The 20,746-nt window shown below is 36.9% G+C and overlaps 3 protein-coding genes across 4 annotated transcripts; all 3 read right to left on the bottom strand.

The window, feature by feature from the left end:
- Positions 1–5,849: 5,849 nt before the first annotated feature.
- Positions 5,850–8,462, bottom strand: hoxa9b (homeobox A9b). Its single transcript, XM_056763214.1, has 2 exons — positions 7,415–8,462; positions 5,850–6,644 (listed from the first exon to the last, which is right to left on the bottom strand). Exons 1-2 carry the CDS (start codon positions 7,947–7,949, stop codon positions 6,406–6,408), a joined length of 774 nt encoding a protein of 257 aa, XP_056619192.1. The 5' UTR covers positions 7,950–8,462; the 3' UTR covers positions 5,850–6,405.
- A 1,332-nt stretch (positions 8,463–9,794) lies between these two features.
- hoxa10b (homeobox A10b) lies at positions 9,795–13,475 on the bottom strand. 2 transcript variants are annotated; one of them, XM_056763209.1, is made up of 2 exons: positions 12,289–13,475; positions 9,795–11,051 (listed from the first exon to the last, which is right to left on the bottom strand). In XM_056763209.1, the coding sequence occupies exons 1-2, from the start codon at positions 13,034–13,036 to the stop codon at positions 10,774–10,776; spliced, it is 1,026 nt and encodes a 341-aa protein (XP_056619187.1). In that variant the 5' UTR covers positions 13,037–13,475; the 3' UTR covers positions 9,795–10,773. The 2 variants fall into 2 exon arrangements, with proteins under 2 accessions (XP_056619187.1, XP_056619188.1); XM_056763210.1 differs by having other exon boundaries at positions 9,795–11,048.
- Positions 13,476–15,712: 2,237 nt separating this feature from the next.
- Positions 15,713–18,278, bottom strand: hoxa11b (homeobox A11b). Its single transcript, XM_056763213.1, has 2 exons — positions 17,444–18,278; positions 15,713–16,782 (listed from the first exon to the last, which is right to left on the bottom strand). The coding sequence occupies exons 1-2, from the start codon at positions 18,060–18,062 to the stop codon at positions 16,550–16,552; spliced, it is 852 nt and encodes a 283-aa protein (XP_056619191.1). The 5' UTR covers positions 18,063–18,278; the 3' UTR covers positions 15,713–16,549.
- Positions 18,279–20,746: the final 2,468 nt, after the last annotated feature.

Below are 20,746 nucleotides of genomic sequence, written 5' to 3'. Positions count from 1 at the left end.
GCTCAAGGTTATTCCCTGCAGAATTTATGACCATGACAACAAAGCTTAAAACGATTTATTCCGATTTGTCTCTAAAATGACACATTGTAATATGTAAATAATAAAGAACTACACATTATTACCTTATTGGACCTCCAAAATGTGTAAGGCTACATTTACATTAGGATAAACCGACTCAAAATCTAATAAATACAATAAAGTAATTATTGCAAAATAAAAATCCAATAGTCCTCTAGGTACAAGAATGTTCCCTCTGTTGATCTTAGAAGTCTTCGGCTAAGGAGTATAGGCCTCGAGCACTTTATTGCTTATATTCCAAACAAAGAGCCCTGGAAGCCTGCACGCTATCAATCTTACACGCCAAAAGGTCTGACAGCTAAGTGCCCTAAGAACACATTTAAACCATCTAACACTCCCTTAGATCATATGTGGCCAGGAAGAAGAGAACAACGTAGTACTCACGGTTGAGAGTTTTCCCATTTTTTTAATTAAAAGTGCTATTTTTCAAAAGTAATATTTTTCGATATATTCGAGTGGTCGATTGGCCTTGAGCATAATTTCATATCGGATGTTCTTCGTGTGGATCAGCGTTGTCCCGGACCAAAAATGTATTTGTTTGATATTTTCGTTTTTGGAAAGTCGACCTTTATCGAAAGGTTGGAAATGAATAGGATTACTTATTGATAGTAAGAGAGGAACGTTGTTTTTTTTGCAGCTTTACAGATACTATTGTGTGTAGAAGAACGTGGGTGTCGGCATTCTTCAAACAAACCTACTTCTTCCTACACATTTCTAGCACGAATGAAAAACCTTCATCGATTCTCATGATCTTAACATGGAAACTTCACGGATGTATCTTTACGTATGCTGTTAAATGTAATAATTTTGGGTTAAATGTAATGGTTCTGTGAATTTGTTTATTAAAATTTCCATTTAAGTAATTCCGTTTATTTTCATTAACCTGAAAGAATGAAAATGTGAGTATCAATTTGTATTGTTTTATATAAACACCATTTATTACGGCAAATTATCCATCGAATCATAAATCATGTTTCTGCAAATACGAATAGTAAAATTACTTGATTGTACTTCATTATAATATAAGAAAAAATGTTGTCCTATTTGGACATTTTTTAATTAATTTCAGTGATGTATTAGTCTTTCTGTTGTTTATCTATAGCATGAATAAAATTCTCAAGGTCGATTGAACAATATTTCATCGAGATGAAACTATAGGCTGTTGATTATGTGAATTAACCTAATTTAAATTATATATTTGGAAAAAATGCAGTGTGTGGTATTTAAAATGAACATTTCAACTTTAAGGCCTCGCCATTTGCTAATAAAACATCTATAGAAATTTTCAGTGATTTTGAATGCCCAAATCTTTCAAAGGACAAAAACTGTATGTTTAAAAGTGTCATCATTTTAACTGAGATTTTGAATAATTATTTGGCAATTTGCATCCTTTTAGTCCACGTGGTGAGCAAAAGCACAATGTCTTTTTGGATTTGTCTGGCACGATGCTCAGCCTCGCTAACCGTCTGTTATACTTAATAATGAAGGTCATAATACAGAAGAGTGAAAATTTGGATCGTTAAATTATGGAACATTCAAAGTTACGCAAACACCCTACATACCCAATTTTATTTCGTTGTTACTGATGGATGAGCATGTTACAAAATAATGTATTTTCGTACGTTTTAATATTAAACATAAATGGGAAGAAAATAAAAAATGAAATAAAATTTCGCTACCAGTCGTAATTATGTATTCCATGTTTTTATTAAGTGGACTAATTAGTTTCTTTTTTTATCGTCGTAGATGCGTTTAGATGATTTAGCCTAAATTAATTCAGATGCCTAGGTAATAACACGGACCTAAATAATGAATGAAGAAAGGAATCGACTTTGGATGTAATATATTCTTAGGTAATATGTGAATGAGATAACGTCAATCGAGTGGACTTATTTGTGACTGCACATAGTGCTGCTTCGGCTAACCACATTTCCAAACCCATTCGTTTATGTAAAAAGCCCAGGGATTGATCTGTCTGTATCCCTCGCAGTGAGTTTTGTGAATTAGTGCGTGTGAGGCGTATATGGGGTGTTTATGATGTCTGGTAAGGCAGCAGCGGCAGTAGCTCTGGCAACAGTGGCGTTTGATGGATGACCCTCTACCCACACACATTGCACTGGGTCGTAAACGAGCTCCAAGCTCCTATTGTTCTACTGGAGGTGTATGTCATTTCCGGGCATAACCACTATACTCATTCCCGAGGAAAGAAACATGCATCTTTTCAGGATATGACGCAGTTTGGAGGGTACTGTAAGATTGGAGAAACCAACATTTTTCATAATAAAATTTGAGATGCATGCATGTCGTGTAACACCCTGATTGCATCGTTTAAAACAACAAAAGAATAAAGCTAAAATTAAAAAATAGAGCCACTATATTTCTTGTGGGATATTCCGTTGCACGAGGTGTGTTACATCGTTTGGTACATCGTGATTACTCACATCAGTCATTTCATCCTTCCATAAGATTCAGAAGTGTGATTTAGTAAGTTTTAACCATATGTGTATTTACAATATAATAATATGCTTCTCATTATTTATAAAGTTACTCGTGTAAAAGATCAAATGCGTTACCTGTACAGCACCTGCATGTTTTATTTGCTTGGAAAGCTGATGTCTCAGCATGTTGCTGAACCTATAACCTGTGCCTGTTTTACACTAACATCCCAACTCAGAGGATACCTTATATTTCGTGACCATGTGATTTGAGTTATCTCGTTTAGAACCCTAATCCCATCCTTACATTAAGGCTTTGACGTTTCTTTATGGTAATTAGATCAGGACGGATGATTGAATAAATAAATCTTTTGGAAAGCGAAATTGTATGTTTTAATATCCATACAAGCATGAAACCGATAGACTAAATCGTTAAACATACTGTATGACAGAGTTATATATCTGAAATAGAACGTTCACATTTAACGTAACAACATGATTTTACTTCAGTGCATAAAATGTTATGTATTTTTAAATTAACATCTATATATTGCTTCCAAGGCATAACAAATATAAACGAAAGCCTTAGTGCCTGTGACTGTAACACGACACGTAAATGTATCTTTACCCTTTTGTGACACAATTTTACTGTCTGTGTTTCAAACACAGAGCTGAATCCAACATAAGCAGCGCGTAAATGCTACTTTATCATAGCGGTTTGTTCCCCAAAAGCATCGTTACGCGCGTAGCACGTATAAACGGTCGTGGATTAACGACAGTCCCAGACCACTTGTAAAACCATAAAGCGCGACCTAAATAGATGTTTTCCCCTCCACTTTGATCTCACACACAAAATAAATAATATGAATGGATTCTGTATCTTTACATAGACCTGCAAAGTAAATAGAATACACGTGATAATGTTACCATTACATGGTCATCTTTATTAGTATTCATTATTTATTAACTATACAGAGGGGTCAATTCCAATAAATATCTTGAGTAAATCGAGGTTTACCGTGTTGTTACAATTGGGGAGTGCATATGGGTGACACATGTTATCCTAACAACTCCACTTCTTCTGAATGTCAAACAGTCATACAATCATAAATGTACACTGTATGTGCACACTGTGACAGTGTGTATTAAAGGTGCGTTCACCGTATCGGTATTACCGGTAATTACTCGATTTCAGCGTAAACAGCTTCGCAGTTGAACAGTAACCATTACGTCACGTGCTGGTATCATCTCAAATCACTGGTCGTAATTACCACATGGCGTGAACTCTGCATGTTTAGGTGCAATTTTACTGTTGTCCTGCAGGTGACTGCATGACTGCGTGCTTTTCTGCTTCAGCTTACACTGTAGAGAACTAATGTGCAGTTGGTACTAATATCTATTTTTTACTAATATAAACCGTGTAAATTAATGCAATATCGCAAGGATTAGATTTATTTAGCGTTTAATCCTTTGACCTAAAGAAACAAGTTCAAAAGGCAACATTTAACTTTTGAAAAAGCTAAATGTATGGTACCTCTAAATGAAACTCTGCCATATATCGAAATGTTACATCTCATGTCTTAAGGGAAAATGCTTCTTAATGTTCAAGTTACTAAAGGCTTTAAAAAAACATCCGCCGGGTTTTGTGTTATCTGAGGCCAATATGATACCTGCAAAATGTTGTATTTATTTTTATCACAGTGATAGGTTTACAGTTACCTATAGCCTTTGTTTCGGGACTGTGAAAAGTTTCTAACCACATAAAATAAGTTCTTACATGTCATTGTCCCATTTCTTATTCACGTTTTTTTACTGTTTGCTATTAATGAGAGTTATTAGTTTAACTTTTTATTCTCTTGGCCTTATGTGAGGTCGCTACAGGATAGGATGTGCATTATAAGTTTTTAACAAATCGCTGTCTCCATCTGCTGGATTTTTATGGTAGTGGCGAAATTGGCCTGATGGCACATCCTGTTAAAGTGAATTATAATGGAGTGTTTCTCAACTCTGCTTCAGGGGGCCTCTAAGCACGAGACGTTTTGTTTCTCTCATTCATCTAACACGCCCTATTCGAAGTATTATGCTAATAGACTCATCGACGAATCTGGTGTGTTTACATATCAGACATCCAAAATATTTTGGTGCGCCATGAGCGATGAAACTTTTTTAACCCTTCCAAAATGGAAATAATTGTATTTCTTGGTCGTATGCAAATCAACCAATATGAGCGTATCTTTGTAAAAACTTTTTGTAGTTTATATTCACGTCACCAATCAAACAAAGAAATATAGACAACAATGCGTCAATAGTTTGTTTCCGTTACCACTACATGCATGAGGAGACAACAACTGGTGATCAGTTCTGCAACGTTTTAATTGTTGCTAGGGAGTAATAAAGTAATTAACAGAGAAAATCCAGACAGTGTGCCTGAGCCCCGTTTAACGATGCTGTCTAGGGTAAAGCCTTTGAAAATAATGCAACCAAGCATGAGTATTTTGTTTTGTGGGTCTAGATTTTGTAGTGCACTGTTTATTCTCTCGTTTGGTAATGTTAATTTTGTTTTCGTGTAAAACAATACGAAAATTTGCCTAGTCATGTAATAATATAGGCTAGTAGTTATGATACAGCGAATACATATATGAATAAAAAAGTAACCTTTGCTATAGGCTACTGTAATTGTGTTGATATAGGCGTAGGTCATCTCAAAAGTCATTCCAGGTCCGCCCTCAATCGCTTTGCACCCCATAAACAGTTAAGACTGTGATTGTGGTTTATTGCCACACGGCCACTAATACCGCTTGCAGGGGCAGGGCACAAATAGTAGGCTATGTGCAGGCATGTCCACAAGCATCAAACTAAGCTTTATTTATGCGAAGAAACGGCATCCGGGCAGTAAACGGGACACTAAACAGTTGGATGTGAGATAAAGGGAGAATGAGCGCGAGAACATGTAAAGTGTTTCAAAGACAGTAAAATATTTCTTGTTGGGTGGAGGGAAAATAGCCTGGGATTGCAGTCAGTGTCAATAGGCAAAACATTTATGTTGAGTTAGTCTGCAAGTTTACATGCACTGAAACTAACAAAAACATTATAGTGACAACTTATTGCACATTTTTGATTATTCCGATTTAAACCCCGACAGCTATTAAAATCATTGTAATTCCCGTTTCTTAAAAACGTTGACAATAAAATAAATTATTAAACAATGAAATGTATTTAGAGTCTTAACGAATTTTACCATTTATAGGAATTTATTTGTAATGTACACAAGTGGTATTTCATTTGAAAACGACTGACACTGTTAATTTGAGGTATTGGCGTATGCACAGTTTCTGTGTTCACATAACATTGCAAGCACATTAATGTTACAAAAATCAAAGAAATGCCTTAATGACACATAACACAACATAAATAAATCTTATTACATAGGTAGTTCAAATACATCTAGGTAGTCACATTAAACATTAATACATTGCGCTACAATTCTTTTTGGAATATAAAACAGTTAAAATTCATGCAAATAATTATTTCATATCGCTGAACTCTAAAATTCCCTGAAATCATGAACTGGAACTCAACTAAAGATTAACATATTTAAAATGTACACAACAAGAAAAGCTTGGCCCACAACAAGCAAGCCAAACAAAAACAGAACTATAACAACAAACTGTACACAAATACACAATCAAATATACAGGCAAACTGTCAGATCGAAGGTTTGTGCAATGTACATTTAACATATTACAAAATTGGAAGTATATCAATAATAAGTACTGCTATCAATAATCTACTGTTGTTGTGCATGAATAAGGGAAAAGACAGGCTAAATCACAAACACTGTCGCACGAACCAAATGACTTCATCCACTGCAGTGCGCTTTTACTTTTCTTGTTTAAATGTCTTTTGGACGATCTTTATTGCATTTCTTCATCTTCATCCTACGGTTTTGGAACCAAATTTTCACTTGTCTCTCGGTGAGATTTAGGAGTCTTGCCACTTCATATCTACGGTCGCGCGAGAGGTACATATTAAACAGAAATTCTTTCTCCAGCTCGAGAGTTTGATGTTTAGTGTATGGACAGCGCTTTTTCCTAGTCGACTTCGCATGCAGCCAGTTGGACGCAGGGTTATCTGCAAGAAGGGTCGGAAAGAGAGAGCTAGTCATGTTGCCATGCACTTAAAAAAAATACTGCGGCCATTTTATGACCAGCAGAGTCGGAAGAAACAAAGCTCTATATGCAACTGACAACAGTTGAGGGTAGTGTGAATTCTGCTTCATAAAAATCACGGAGAACATTTTATATGATCGTCAATTTTATGTGCAAGCTATAATTTCCCCCATGCTAAAACAAATTGGCACGACTGATCGAGAGGACAACAGGACCCTGACTATCTTGATGAAAATAATGCTCAAAATCCAAAGGTCAGATTCATTTATGACAACATTTGTAAGTTTTATATTCAGTATTTCAAAATGCCATTTAATACGTTGTAGATTATATTAAAAAACACTCCAAATTTAGAATAGCATTTGACAGGGATTTGGCGGCCACACAAACAGTAGTCTTTATCCCATTATGGATAGGCTACCTCCTGATACAAATACTTGAAATGAATGGAAAACATTTTTAATGAAAACCGCAAATCATATGCCGTTAAATGGAAACGCAATTTAGAAAATCAAGAAAAGGCCTTATAAGAAGACCCCTTTAAAAGAATTTACAAATGCGTAATGTATAATAATAAGTGTGTGTGTGTGCATCTAATGGGCGTCGCTTACAAAGAACTAGCTGGAATTAATTATATGTTGGAATTTCGATTCACAAAAAAACTAGTATCAAGTCTTTAGGAAGCAAGTATCCAGTATGTCAAAGAGCAATGTCCATAACCTGCGTACTTACTTGGGTCTATGTCAAGCTTCGTCTCGGTTGAAGTTTTCTCATCTTGTGACTCGCTGGAAACCGCATCGTCCGGTATCTTCCTCTCTGCCTGGCTTGTATTGTTGTCAGTCTCGGACACTAGTAGTGTATGCGTCGCGCACTCACCATTTCCGACCAGCGGTTCAAGTTTGATATCGTGGTGCATATCTGCAGATAATCCTGTGAAAGGCAGGGACGCAGACAGCGGCTCTAAAGCCCAGGAACGCACGGATGCTCCATCCACGGATTCTCCTGTTGAACATGGATGAATATACGAGTGGTAGGCGATAGATGCGCTGCCTGGGGGATGAACGGGCACGGGACTCCACGATGCGCCAAAAATTGATGATTTGGCCTGGAAATTGTACGACTCCTGCTCGCCATATTCAAGGAGCGTCAGCTCACGAGACTGCTGCTGGACCACAGGTCCAGATGAGAACCTCGGTACCAAATTGTCTTCATTTTCGTGTGGAATGTGTGAGTCGGCGTAGTAGCTCAGTGTCCCTAATGTCGACATAATAAAATCTAAGAGGGACCCAACTGAAGGTATACACCCACAATGGAACGGACACAAAAGCAGAATCCGTGGTAATCAAGTAACTACTTGACTTCACAGTGAACTACAGACCTCTGATAAATTGAACCATTGCAGAGACTGGATTGGCTGCAGGAGGCACGTGACTGTGGGAGAGAACGTGGGAGATAAAGGGGAAAGCCTAAGCATTGCACACTGTTAAATGGCCTCCATTTTACAAGGCATATTTTTAATGGCACGGTCATATGCTTTTATGAAGGTGGATTTGATTTTATTCGTGTTGTTAAGATCGTAGCTAAAACGAGTATTTGATAAGCATACTTTCTGGAATTTCTGAATCCACACGATAATAAAGTAGCCATGCGTTGCTATTAAAAATTATTCAAGTTGTTGCAAAAGCACTTGAACTAGTTTAACGATTTCGACCTAATTCAAGATCACCCACCTTGATTTTGATAGCACAATTTGTTGCAAATTTTGCATAAATAATTTTGAACCTATAACTAATACATGTTTTTGTGTAGTGTATGCATGAGACGATTATAAAATAGTTAGGCATCTTTACTTGAGCCATATGTATAGTTTATATGGCAATAAGTGCCACTGGTTTGTTGAGATATGACCTGCTAAGTGACCAGTCATTTTGCAACGTGCTCAAACGTTCAATCTGTTCCTGACGGTGATGTGCAGACAAGCAAAATGTGAATGTGAACTAAGCGGTTGATTATAAGAAAACATACCGAATTATGTGAAAATAAAAAAAGGTTTCACATGTTGCCCTTTAAGATTTTACTAATATGATCTAATATTTTTAAAATAGTGATATTAAATTAATAATAATTACATTAGCTAAGGCAACTGTTTGTCCAACACTGCAATATATAGTGATTTATTGTTTATATGATTTCATTTAAAATGTGTTATTTATATGTAAATTGTAATATTATTACCAGGAGTTGTATTATTTAAATCCTACTATTATTTCTTAGATGCAATAATCTGCATGTATTGCGCAGTGTTTTATTGCATTTTCTATATCTTTAAAAGACAAAATCAGCCTATCAGTTTGAAATACAAAACTTTTAAATTTTAAAATATGCGATAGTGTAAAATAGTGTCGTTCCAATGAAAATAGGCTGAAGTAGGCTGTACAGTAAATGTTATATAACTTAATATAGGAAAATCGCTCAATTCACACAATTTTGTAAAACAAGGACTTAAGGAGCATTGCTGTGATCTTGTCCTCCAGGAAGAGGGAATTTCTGGGCACTTCAACAGACTATTTATAACAGGGGCTATTACTCTGTTTTTCTTCGGGTTGTAACTTGGCTGTCTGGACTGAATATGGCCAATAAAGCCTTTGTGTTTTTTCTTCGGCCCAGCAGACGCATCCGGCAATGTGGGCGTGCTCTCGGTCTCTGATGCGCACGCGGCTTTGGCCAAAGTGCATTGATCGTAACCGAGGCCTTGCTATGTCTATATGCATTTAAATATTTTATATTTGTTTCAACAGGAATCTAGCATTTAATAAACGCTGTCCTACGGCATAATTTATAAATTAAGAGAACATCATATATTTTTACTATGTTGTGCGCTTTGTTGTTTCAAAGGATATACTTTCCTGTTTTCCTCTCAATCACGCCGTATTTTGTTTGTCTTGTGAGTTTTGGTGTTGTGTTGAATCTCACTGCGAGGCAATCAAGACAGTTTCTTGTTGTGGGGATATAAAATAAAGCCCAACAACATGAAACTACCTAAATCACTCAGCAGTCTTCTTTGTCTCTTTCTTGAAAAGATAAATGAGAACTTACATTTTATCCTGTTTATTTATACATTCTGTGTTGCGCAGGCAAACAAGCACAATAAAATGAGCCTTCGTCAGAACTGACCCGTGATCCTTGTTACAGTGAATTTTGACAGATTACATAATTTGTTAATGGAATATTCATTGAATGTCCATCGGATTACATTAGAAATTGAATTCAGATGTTTTCTAGAACTGTATTATTATTATAATATGATTAATTCATAATGATCTTAAAGTGACTACATTGGACCAAAACTGGGTGAAGACTTTAAAGGAATAACATGAATTGTATACAAATTTTACAAATTACAATCCCTATCGAAGAAGTCTCGGGAAATCACGAGTGTATGAAACAACAGGTACTCAGTTTAAAAGTAGGCTGTATTGACCCTTTACATGCGTTTATTTCAATCTGCCATGAATTATCAGTTTAAAATCTAATGCATTTCGGGCTGTGTCCTCAGAAAAATGTTACATTTTCAAATACTATTAAAAACAAAACAGGACGCCTCATCGTGTTTGTCTCTACTTTCAAAGAACCGCACTTATGCCTAGAACAGCAAATACATGACAATGTCGTACTTAAGACGAAAAGAATTCTTAGTATTATTTTAAAAATGGTTCCATTATAGTTAATATTACAACATGCAAATATCGCAGATATATACAATAAATGTACAATATTGCCTGAATGCTATTTACAACGAGTGCCAATATAATCACCTTCGGCATTTGATATTTTCCTCGCTACCTTTTACATGAAGTACCCTTGACAGTTTATAAATAACCAATGACATGTTATGACGGCAGGGATGTCAAATAAAATTATACATAACAGATAAAAATGTCAACAGTATACGACACACAATAAGTTATCAATAGTATCTTGCACGAGTCATATATGCACGCACACCTACAAAGACGCACTGTTGTGAGTAGGCAACCATTGCAGCTGATATAGAGGAGGGCGCCAGAGCACTATAACCGAGCGAGGGGGCTTCATGAAAAACTGTAGTTGGCCGACAGCTCACGGATTCGATTTTCTCGGCTCATTTTCTTTAGCTTCATCCGACGGTTCTGAAACCATATTTTCACTTGTCTGTCCGTGAGGTGAACGCTGCGGCTGATCTCCAAGCGACGCTCTCGTGTCAAGTACATATTGAAGAGGAACTCTTTCTCCAGCTCTAGAGTCTGATGCTTGGTGTATGGACAACGCTTCTTGCGGCCACTCTTCGCCGTCAACCAGTTTGCTGTTTTCTCATTCTTGGAATCTCCTGCTGAAACATTGAGAACACATTAGTCCAAAATGTTCAGTTGCAGTTGACGAGTCAGTTGTGTGCGTGAATATCGAGGAACGCTTTCCATTGCACCTACGTAGCACCTAATACAATTATTTGCAATATTTAAAACATTTTAAATGTATAACACATCCAAGAAATAATTACACTCACCCAAGAAATAATTGCACAGCAAGTTTTTTTTAACAAAAAAATGATGTAAACTTTAACCCCATATTGCGAGCTCTTTTACTTGTATTAATTTGAGTATTCTATATTTATGTGCAATAAAAATGTTTTTGTTTATTCAATAATTGTTCAGCTTGCTTTTTTACTTTTGTGAGGATAAGTAATGTACTTTATACCATAGGCTACATTATAAATGTATTATTAATGACGATTTCTCTTAAATGGCAATGAGTATAAATTCTTCCATTCTGTACCATTCAGTAAACTAGTTTACATCACAGATGCATCTAGAAAAGAAAATGCATACCTCACATCAGGTGATTACATGTCAAGGTCTCATAAACTGAACTACAATGGCACAAGATGTACTGACAAGTGTATAGTCCATGTTTATTGCATTGCGTAAATTAGTTAGATTTGTTTTTGTGAGCAATACGTTTAACAAGATTTCTGGGATGATTTTAAACATTTGAGGCACTTTTAAGAAAAAATATTAACAAGATTAAAGTAGCTTTGCATTTCAACGAAGGGTATGTTGTGTCTGAAGCACTGCAGAAGGAAGGTGTGTGAACAGCAGATTTTATATTGCCCAAGCGAGAGTTGTTAAACTATGCGCTTTTGTTCAAATAGATCTCGCGAGTAACGTGTTATAAATAGGGTTTATAAGATTAAATGTGAAAAGTGAAACCTTAACGAACCATTGGGAAAATCCATGTTGACTATAATGAGTTTTGCGTTGTGCGTAAAGGTTTCACAGACTGCAGACTTGGTTTGAGCTTGCTGCATGCAGCTACAGCAAATAAATTATTTAAACATTGATAAAAGCAATTCGCCTAAAATACACAGGACAATGCCTTATGATATCTTTAAAATACTATGAGATATTACTGTACTATTTAAATATTTGAAAAATGTATATATGTGGGGAAAATCACGAATCCAAATATACATCAATGCGCTCTAAACCAATAATTTCTCATTCTGCCCCGAGCCCCTCATGAAAGATGCTTAACTGGTCTTAGTCATAATAGACAACAAAACCAATTACCTTTATTTACATTCAGCGCCTTTTCTGGGCTGTCCGGTGGTTCGGGAGACGAAGCGGTGCCGGTGGACCCCCGTAGCTCCTTGTTTCTTTTCGGGGCGCAGGGCTCGTCGCTCTCTTCCCTGCTCGTTTCGGCTGTAATGGCTGACAGAGAGCTGTCAAATCGGGTCGAACGCTGAGCAGCAACGTGAGTCGAAATAGACTGGTCGTCTGGAAAACCTTTAGATGTGCTACATGTCTGAGATAGGCGGAAGTAACCAGGCACCGGAACACAGCCGTTATTGTTGCTAGATGGACAGGAATTTGATGTCAGCCGCGCGTACGATATATCCTCTGTGATTGTTTCTTTTGGACATTTTTCAGACTCGTATAAGCAGTAAGAGTTCTCCTCCTTTATGGTGGGCGAGAACGAGCGTGGGGTGACTTGGTTGGTAATTGGTTCAATGCGACAAGACCTGGACGTTTCAAGCCATGCTTCCATGCCTTGATATGGGCCACATGTTGGTACTACATTTTGCGAATTGCCTTCGCTCCGTTTAAGTCCGGAAAAGTAGCCACAGTTAGGTAGTCCGTACGAATACTCGGAGGTCGGCTGCAAGTAGACGCTGTTCTGGTAGTAGTGCCCACTTCCCTCGGTTCTTCCATGGATCAAAGAGTCTACAAGAAACGAATTTCCAGATGGACTATCGGAGCATGACATCTTTGTGGTATAATTTGACGGTGGAAGAAGATTGCCCTTTCTGGATGACATTTCTTGTGCAAAACATGCTGAATATAATTACTGATAACCATACAACTCAGTGTGAGCTAACAGCCAATTAAATCGCAACGAGCTCATATGACTCCTCCCCCTGTGCGCACGTAACCCTTGTGTCCCATATCCTTTTCAGGCTACTAGATTTTTAAAAAAGTCAAACCCACATACACCCGATCAGTCATTAATGAAAATATAAGCGGATAAAAACTGAATTTTATTATTTCAACGGCAGTATGTTTACGACCACTGACTTCGTTAACACTGTCATTGAGCCGAAAAGCCTTTTGAGCCATGTATAAATGGCACAACAAAGCAACAAGGTATCGAAAAGAGGATAAAGTGCTAAATTAGTAAAACTTTATGATACACTGCAATTGCTCCAACGTCCATTTAAGCACATAAACAGCCAGTCTTCTTTTACAGATTTTTTCAAAAACAACTTATTTACTTAACTCAAGTTCAAATGAGAGACGGCTTTAATGCATTCACAATCACTACATGTGGTGAATATTGACTTCAGTGTTGCAGCACAATTATTTCTCGTGACGTGGTCATCTTGTATTGAAGGATTATGATTTTAAAGTTAATTCGTAAAACCTGCTTAATTATAATATTGCAGGTAATACAGTGTATTTTAATTAAGGTAAATAGTGTAAAGTATCTAATAGTTTATACTTAATATATAGGTGAACTTATAATATTTAATTAATTTACAAAAGCTATTTTCTACCCGATTGTTTAATGATATTACACATTTTGAGATTAAATTTTTACTGTAGCGGATAAAAACAAATTCGTTGGAATTCGTCACCATATTTGTCGTCATTTAGCCTATTTTTTTATTAGTGAAAAAATAATTCCCAGCTATCTTTCTATTTTTAGGATTGGGTTTCCTTACTATATGGTTTTATATACTTAAATGGTTCAATATAATGTTATAAGTAATTTGACCATTTAATGCAATTAGATATTTATTTTCTGTTTACCCTAATAACAGATATTTAAAGCTTTAGTCATTTTATAAAAAAATATTTGTGTGAACAAAGTAACAAAAGTGGGTTGCATTAAATTGTAACATTGCGACTGAATTATGTTTAACATGTTTTTTTTAAGTTTACCTAAAGGACAACTACTGCAATTAGATATCGGCTCAAAGAAAAATAGCGCCCAATATATAGGGCCTAAAGACAATTTCCTTACAAGATGTCCCTGCTTCATGAATATTTTAATTCGCTATATCCAGAAGATAATATAACAGTTGATAACTTATAACAAATAAATAGAGAAAAGGCAAATAGGAAAGTTTTTCCTTCCGTGACATGAACCAGTTGCAAGGTCTGGAATACAATTCTGTGTAGCCTACTGTTTTTGCACCGGAGAATTAAAAGGTTTGATAACGTGAAGTCAATGGAATTTTATATAAGGGAATAAAATGTAAAGAACGTTTTGTTTTCATTTAATTCCTCAGAGTAACTTTTCCCACATGCTTCTGGCTTTTCAAACCTTTAGAAAATTAATGAATACTTTATCGCTGCATCTAAAAATCATAACTACATCTAATTTTCTTACAGCTTTTTTACAGTAATTTTTGATAACTAAAATGAAAACAAAACGTTACACTGGGACTAATATACCTACTACCAACGGTAGCCTACTACTTTACAAACGAATGTTTTTGGGACTCTATAGCCAATGATACGCCTATTTATTTAAATGCAGTACTGACAAAAATAACTCACACATATCTAAATGGTAGCTCGGCGTTTTACCTGATACAGTGCCTTTTGTAATCACGAAGATCGTTGTCCTTTGCACGTACACAAAGTAAATATGCTTCAGCAGGGATTTTAGATACACGGCAATGACATTGATCTAAAGCGCGCCACCCAGTGGACGTGAACCGAATCTTCGGAGCAGCCAAACAGTCCGCAATCCAGCCGTGGTGCCATGATGGGACACTGAGACAAATGATGGCGGAAAAGTCCGTGAACACAAGCTTTCAATGGTTCCAGCCGTTGTTTTCTAGCTCTTAGTCACAGTTAATAACCTTGGTTCTCAGACGGTTTATGGCACCTCACTCCAATTCTACAAATGCTCCAGACTAAGACGGGTTTTATGACCGAGTTGCTGCAGCAACGGGGGGATGTGCCGTAATTAGGGCGAAATTCCAGCGAGCCTCAAAGGATGCGCGAACCATCAGGGCCATCGCGTAAAGTAGTCGTTATTATCTTATGGTCGACTTTATTTATTAGACTTCTGAGTGGCATGTGGCCACATCAGATTTGTGACCCTTTCACAGTGGATCGTCGATATACCGATACAGTGAAACTGTAAAATTATATGAGGCAACAAGAGACCGCTGCTTTCTCACTTCCAGGACAAAAAAATATTTTTGTCTCAGAGTTGAATTAGTCTAGATGTGAGACACATGCCACTTTCAGAAAATCTGTGAAGCTAACACTGACTTATCTGTAGGGTCGAATTTGTTGAAAGGCCGTTTGATTCATTGAGACTTACACCGCCGTGTTTTGGGCAGTTCCGTAATGGATACTAGGCATTAATAACTGCAACCACTTGATCCTTGAATCAAAAGAAAACGCGTGGAGGGAATATATTGCTAGATCCATCAAACATTTGATCCTACTCAGGAAGAAGAGAGAAAACACAAGATGTTTCAAGAGACTGATTTATATAACACTGAAGTGATGTTATAAACATGAGAGATTAGCATGAACATGAATGAGTTCCTGCAACATTACTATAAAGTTTCACGCATATTATAGGAAGGCGGAGATCCACAGAGCTTAAATAGAAAACAATATTTTGATTTTGACTGACAGAGGTCCCAAGTTGTGCCCGTATCGGATAAGTTATTGCTTTTACATTAACGTTCACTTACGTCTCACATAAAATAAATATGAGTTTGATTTTGAAGACGTTTATAAGCAATGTTGTTAAGTCAATGATGTTCTAGAGAATGCGCAATAAAGAAGCATTATTTCAATTTATAAACTTAGAAATTTAGAATTCAAGTAAAAGAATATAGCGCGCAAGATGCATCTAGTTCCCAATAAACATAGCTTATTTTTAAACAGGCTTATTTTTACGACATTTCTGTAAAATAATAGACAAACAAGGCATAAATAAGGAACTGGTTAAGTGATTAAAAATCACCTTATTGTCCATTAATTAGGTCTCTTACCACCTTAATAGATTTGAAGATTTTATGACACATGAGAAAAGTTAAAGATCTTGGTCGGAAAAAAATAAAGAGAAACGTTCTAAGAAATGATAGAATGATGCTAACCTCCACATAATATCACTAATAATACAAAAAATGTTTTCAACAGTAAAGAGTATAGAGAATACGCATGTTCATCGATGAAAAAGTCTGTCAGAGGAATGAAGGTCACATCTCGTCTCGCAGCAGTCTCTGGGAGTCGGAATGTGCATCCACGAACTTGAAATTAACCATCTCGGCCAAAGGATTTCTCAGCGAACGACCGTCTAGAGCAAAGGGTTCGAGGTGTAATACTGCAAACGGTCTCTGTTTAGTTTCTTTTCTTTCATTCTTCTGTTTTGAAACCATATTTTCACCTGACGGTCGGTGAGGTTCAGCATTCTGGAGAGCTGTAGCCTTTTTTCTTTGTTTATGTAAACACTGAAGAAAAATTCTCTTTCCAGCTCTCTGATTTGATATTTGGTGTAAGGACATCTCTTTTTCCGTGTCTTCTGTCCACCTGCAATATAACAAAAAAATATAATATCAGATATACATTTGTAGATGAAATTACGAAATTGTAGAAATGCACATATGTCAATAACAACTGGCTTTATACATTTCTTTAAAAACTCTTGCATTCGGCTAAATTTTTGTATTAATGTAAACATATTAATTGAATAATAAATAAACTATTTAGCCATTAAATTAATATTTTATAGTAATATAAAATAAAGGCCTATTGCACGTAATTCTAAAACAACCACTCAAGTTCGTTTAATAATTAGAAACCTGTAATGAGGACAACAAATCTGTAATTATTCAAAGATAAAATAAATTACACTAAAAAATGTAGTTTAAAAATACTTCAAATTTCCCTTTTGTACGACGCGGAACTAATAAGAACAGCATTTTGGTTGAATCCCTTGAATAGTTATTTGTAAATAGCCCGGACTGTAATGACGCAGACTTTTGAAGAGTCAAAGGGAAATGGCCTATCATTCACGGCCAATTTCAATTTCGAGCACGTGATCTCGCGTTTATAACAAAGTTTTGTTAGGGTAAATATACAGGGCCCTCCATAAACCTTATATGCTTATAAAACAGCATATAAAACCTTTAACAACAGCACGTTAGATTAGAAACTTTCTCACACGACTGATGCGCGTCTTTAGACTTACTGCTGTTGCCGTTGAATTTTTCTTCGTGGTTTCCAGAAGATGACTCGGGACTGCTCGCCTCTTCACACCGCTCGGTCTCATCCGTTGCCCGACAGCTGTCGCTCCCCGATTCCGCGGCTTGAGGTCCCTTGCTGGTCGCTCTGTCCACCGGCGGCTCGGTCGACTGGTTATCCGCATTCCCGTACGCTGTCTCGAAAAACTGATCGAACGCTTGGGGAAGCACGCCGTTTCTCCCGACGCTGCCATACACGCTGGATGTGTGGCTCGCGTTGGAATGGTAAAGAACCGAGTTGTTTTTTGATATCATCTCCCCCAATGTCCCAGGGTTGGACAGGCAGTCCCTGTGCACCATGTCTTCTGTCGCGTAGCAGTGTGGCAGATTGCCCCTGGAGTGCCACTTACTGGACGTGTCAATGGCATAGTCCCTGAAAGACACCTCTCTAACGGTCTGAACTTGTGGTAAATTAGACGTGGAGTAAGAGTATGTCATGGGGCAAGAAGACGGGGTCTGGGGCAGAAAATGAGGAAGACTGGAAAATTCCGTTCCAGATACGTAATACGTGCAGCTGGGCAAATACATGTTAGACCCAACGGGTACCCGCTCGTCAAAATCCATCATGACACTTGGTTGGGCACGCCACAACCATAGTACTGCCTCGCATCGTTGTAGAGGACTGCTTCAGCTTCAGTGGCTTTGAAGCAGAGCCGCGGAGCAAAGATTTTGAGACGTGAGCTGACGTGGAGATCCATCTCCATCCATTGCAGAGAGCGCCGGTCATGTGACCAAGGGCAGAAATTGACATGTACCTCTAAGAATATTGTATGCCAACATGTGCAAATGTTCAAGTAGAGGACTGAGCGATACTTGCATTGACGAGGGCGCGTGCGGGCATTGGACTACACATCTTGACACTTTTGATGGCTGGAGAAAGCCATCTGCATGCCCAATGGCCAACACGCATTACTAACCCACCATGCTTTATGGTGTTTATGGATTTGTTCTAGGTATAGTCCCGTGTGTAGCTCTTCAAAATTCAGATATTCATTAGCTTTTTGTTGGCTACTTAGTATTTAAACTAGCAAAGGATATTTTTGTAAATATTGCGCAATTGACGGCTAAGCGTGAAAACCCAAATGTGACAATGATAAGTTTATGTGGAGAATACAATTATATTTTTGGTCCCAAATATTTTCTTATAACAAGTAGCCAATGTTCAGAATAACGTGATACACTTATAGATATTAATTATTTACAATACGGTACAACCCATCGTTTTGGTGTGTTTTAAAAACGACAGTGGCCACAAATTATCCAAGGTGTTATTTCAGTAACCACAGTTTAACCATGATATTGGTAACACAACTGGGATTGTATGTATGGTAATCAATAGGCAAAAAACATGGTTAGTACACTTTTGCTACAATAAAAACATGCTTAATTTTCACAAGGGTAGAGCTTTTTGGCGGGTGCATAGGAATACAACACACTATTCCTTAGCTTAAACCTCTATAAATGTTGATATCTTAAAAAACGTGCATAATAGTATTTTACAACGTCGTTTGGCATGTGTCTTTTTACTTTAAAGTATACCTAAATAAAATAGTTGAACCAAGACCACAAATTTGTTAAAGCGCAAAACAAACAATACAAACGGTCGCTAAATTAGATTTTACATTACAAATAATTTGGATAGTTTATTATTCAGTGGATTACTGAGACTTAAATTCAGTAGGAATACAAATACAGTTAAGAACAATATCGTATATGGTGTCATGTGTCTTTTAATTTGTGTTTGATGTTTTGAAACACAATTAATATTTGTTTCAAACAATAATAATAATCATTTATAGTTATAATTATATTTTGTTAATACAGTATTATCTCAAACATACCCTTGTACTTGAAGGTATACTTGCGCTTTCAACGGTAAATGTATGCAGAATCCAAAAGATTTTATGCAGCTCGCCGAAAATAATGTAATGTATTTTTCTGATCAAGAATACGACTGAATTGTGACGGGTTAGTCTTCAGCAATGTAGTCACGTAGGAAAGCGGCTTGGAAACACAGTTAAGGCCCATAAAGTTTTAACTTGGACTATGCCCCCTTTTAATTACTTTACCTCCGCCGTCAACAATACTGAATATCTCCAAATGCAACTTGCGTACGAAAGGAAAAAAGGAAAGATGAAAAGAGAACAAGGGATATCACAAGGGATCCAAAGCACAGGAAGAACGTTTGTGAATCAAAGAAAAAAAATAACTAAATCCAAGACAATTAGAAAGCTAACATCTTACAAATAATATGCAACATCGGACTGGGATTAGTTCACATTAAATCTGTTTCATAGAGATCAACACCGGATTTCCCCCCAAGACAAATTCGTTTTCTAGTATTAGTATTTTTAACCAGTAATATTGTGCTTGGTGGCAGAAAAAACTAAAACCATTCGGCGACGGACGTGGTTTTATGGTGCTTTTGGTATCTTGCTCCAGCCATTGTCAGCTCAGACAAGCCATGGCCGTCGGAGAGTGATCATGAGACGCCACCTACTTGGAATTCGTGAACTTCAATGAGACCTGAAGTCACGGGTAACAGTAGATTAAACAGAGACAACAGCCCCCTGCGTGTATCGGGTGAGATCACGTTTTCAGCCCATTTTTAACACATTTAAAGCTAAACTGCATAAAAAGATAGGAAGTCTATGCATGATTTTATCAGTAATTATATGAATTGTTAAACGTTTGGTTTAGAGGTGATGTTTTGTTTAACGTTACTGACCGACCTTACATAACAGGAACCCACATACAAGCATCTTAACTTCACATTTAACTTTGGGATATTTGAGAGTTTGTCAGCAAGATCTCAAGTTCGGGGGAGTGTGAGGGTCACTTTACACAGTTAATGGGAGTTTACAAATAGCCCAAACAGCGCCCCGGATGAGGTTTATAGATTTCCACGACTAATTGTAATTTTTTCACGGAACTTTAGCCTTTTCCTCGCCATTGTTTTTGACGAATTAGATGAAGGACTTAAGACGTATAGGACCGATAACTTTTCTCGCTGCCTCGAGTTAACACTTCTTTAAAAAAAGCACAGTAATTGGTACAGTGTAGGCCAATTTGTCATCACTTCAAATGTTAGTAACAACAAAAGCTTATTTATTAGTCTTATTTATTCAATTCACATTGAAAAGTAGGGGCTTTTAATCCAAGTCTTCTCTGTTGAAATACGTCTGTGAAGTTGTCGTGTTAAGTCTCCAATTTGGCGTGCGACCAGTTTAGTTTACTAGTCATCGAAATTT

Source organism: Triplophysa dalaica, chromosome 12, assembly GCF_015846415.1.
Source record: "Triplophysa dalaica isolate WHDGS20190420 chromosome 12, ASM1584641v1, whole genome shotgun sequence".
NCBI lineage: Eukaryota > Metazoa > Chordata > Actinopteri > Cypriniformes > Nemacheilidae > Triplophysa > Triplophysa dalaica.
This window is presented reverse-complemented; position numbering and strand designations above follow the sequence as displayed.

Excerpts from the sequence above, each read along its gene's own strand:
- hoxa9b (XM_056763214.1), bottom strand. The coding sequence starts at position 7,949 with ATGTCGACATTAGGGACACTGAGCTACTACGCCGACTCACACATTCCA. Across the intron at positions 6,645-7,414 it reads GAAGCTTGACATAGACCCAA|ATAACCCTGCGTCCAACTGG; the intron begins GTAAGTACGCAG and ends CCCTTCTTGCAG.
- hoxa10b (XM_056763209.1), bottom strand. The coding sequence starts at position 13,036 with ATGTCATCCAGAAAGGGCAATCTTCTTCCACCGTCAAATTATACCACA. Across the intron at positions 11,052-12,288 it reads GGCGCTGAATGTAAATAAAG|CAGGAGATTCCAAGAATGAG; the intron begins GTAATTGGTTTT and ends TCAATGTTTCAG.
- hoxa11b (XM_056763213.1), bottom strand. The coding sequence starts at position 18,062 with ATGATGGATTTTGACGAGCGGGTACCCGTTGGGTCTAACATGTATTTG. Across the intron at positions 16,783-17,443 it reads AAAATTCAACGGCAACAGCA|GTGGACAGAAGACACGGAAA; the intron begins GTAAGTCTAAAG and ends GTTATATTGCAG.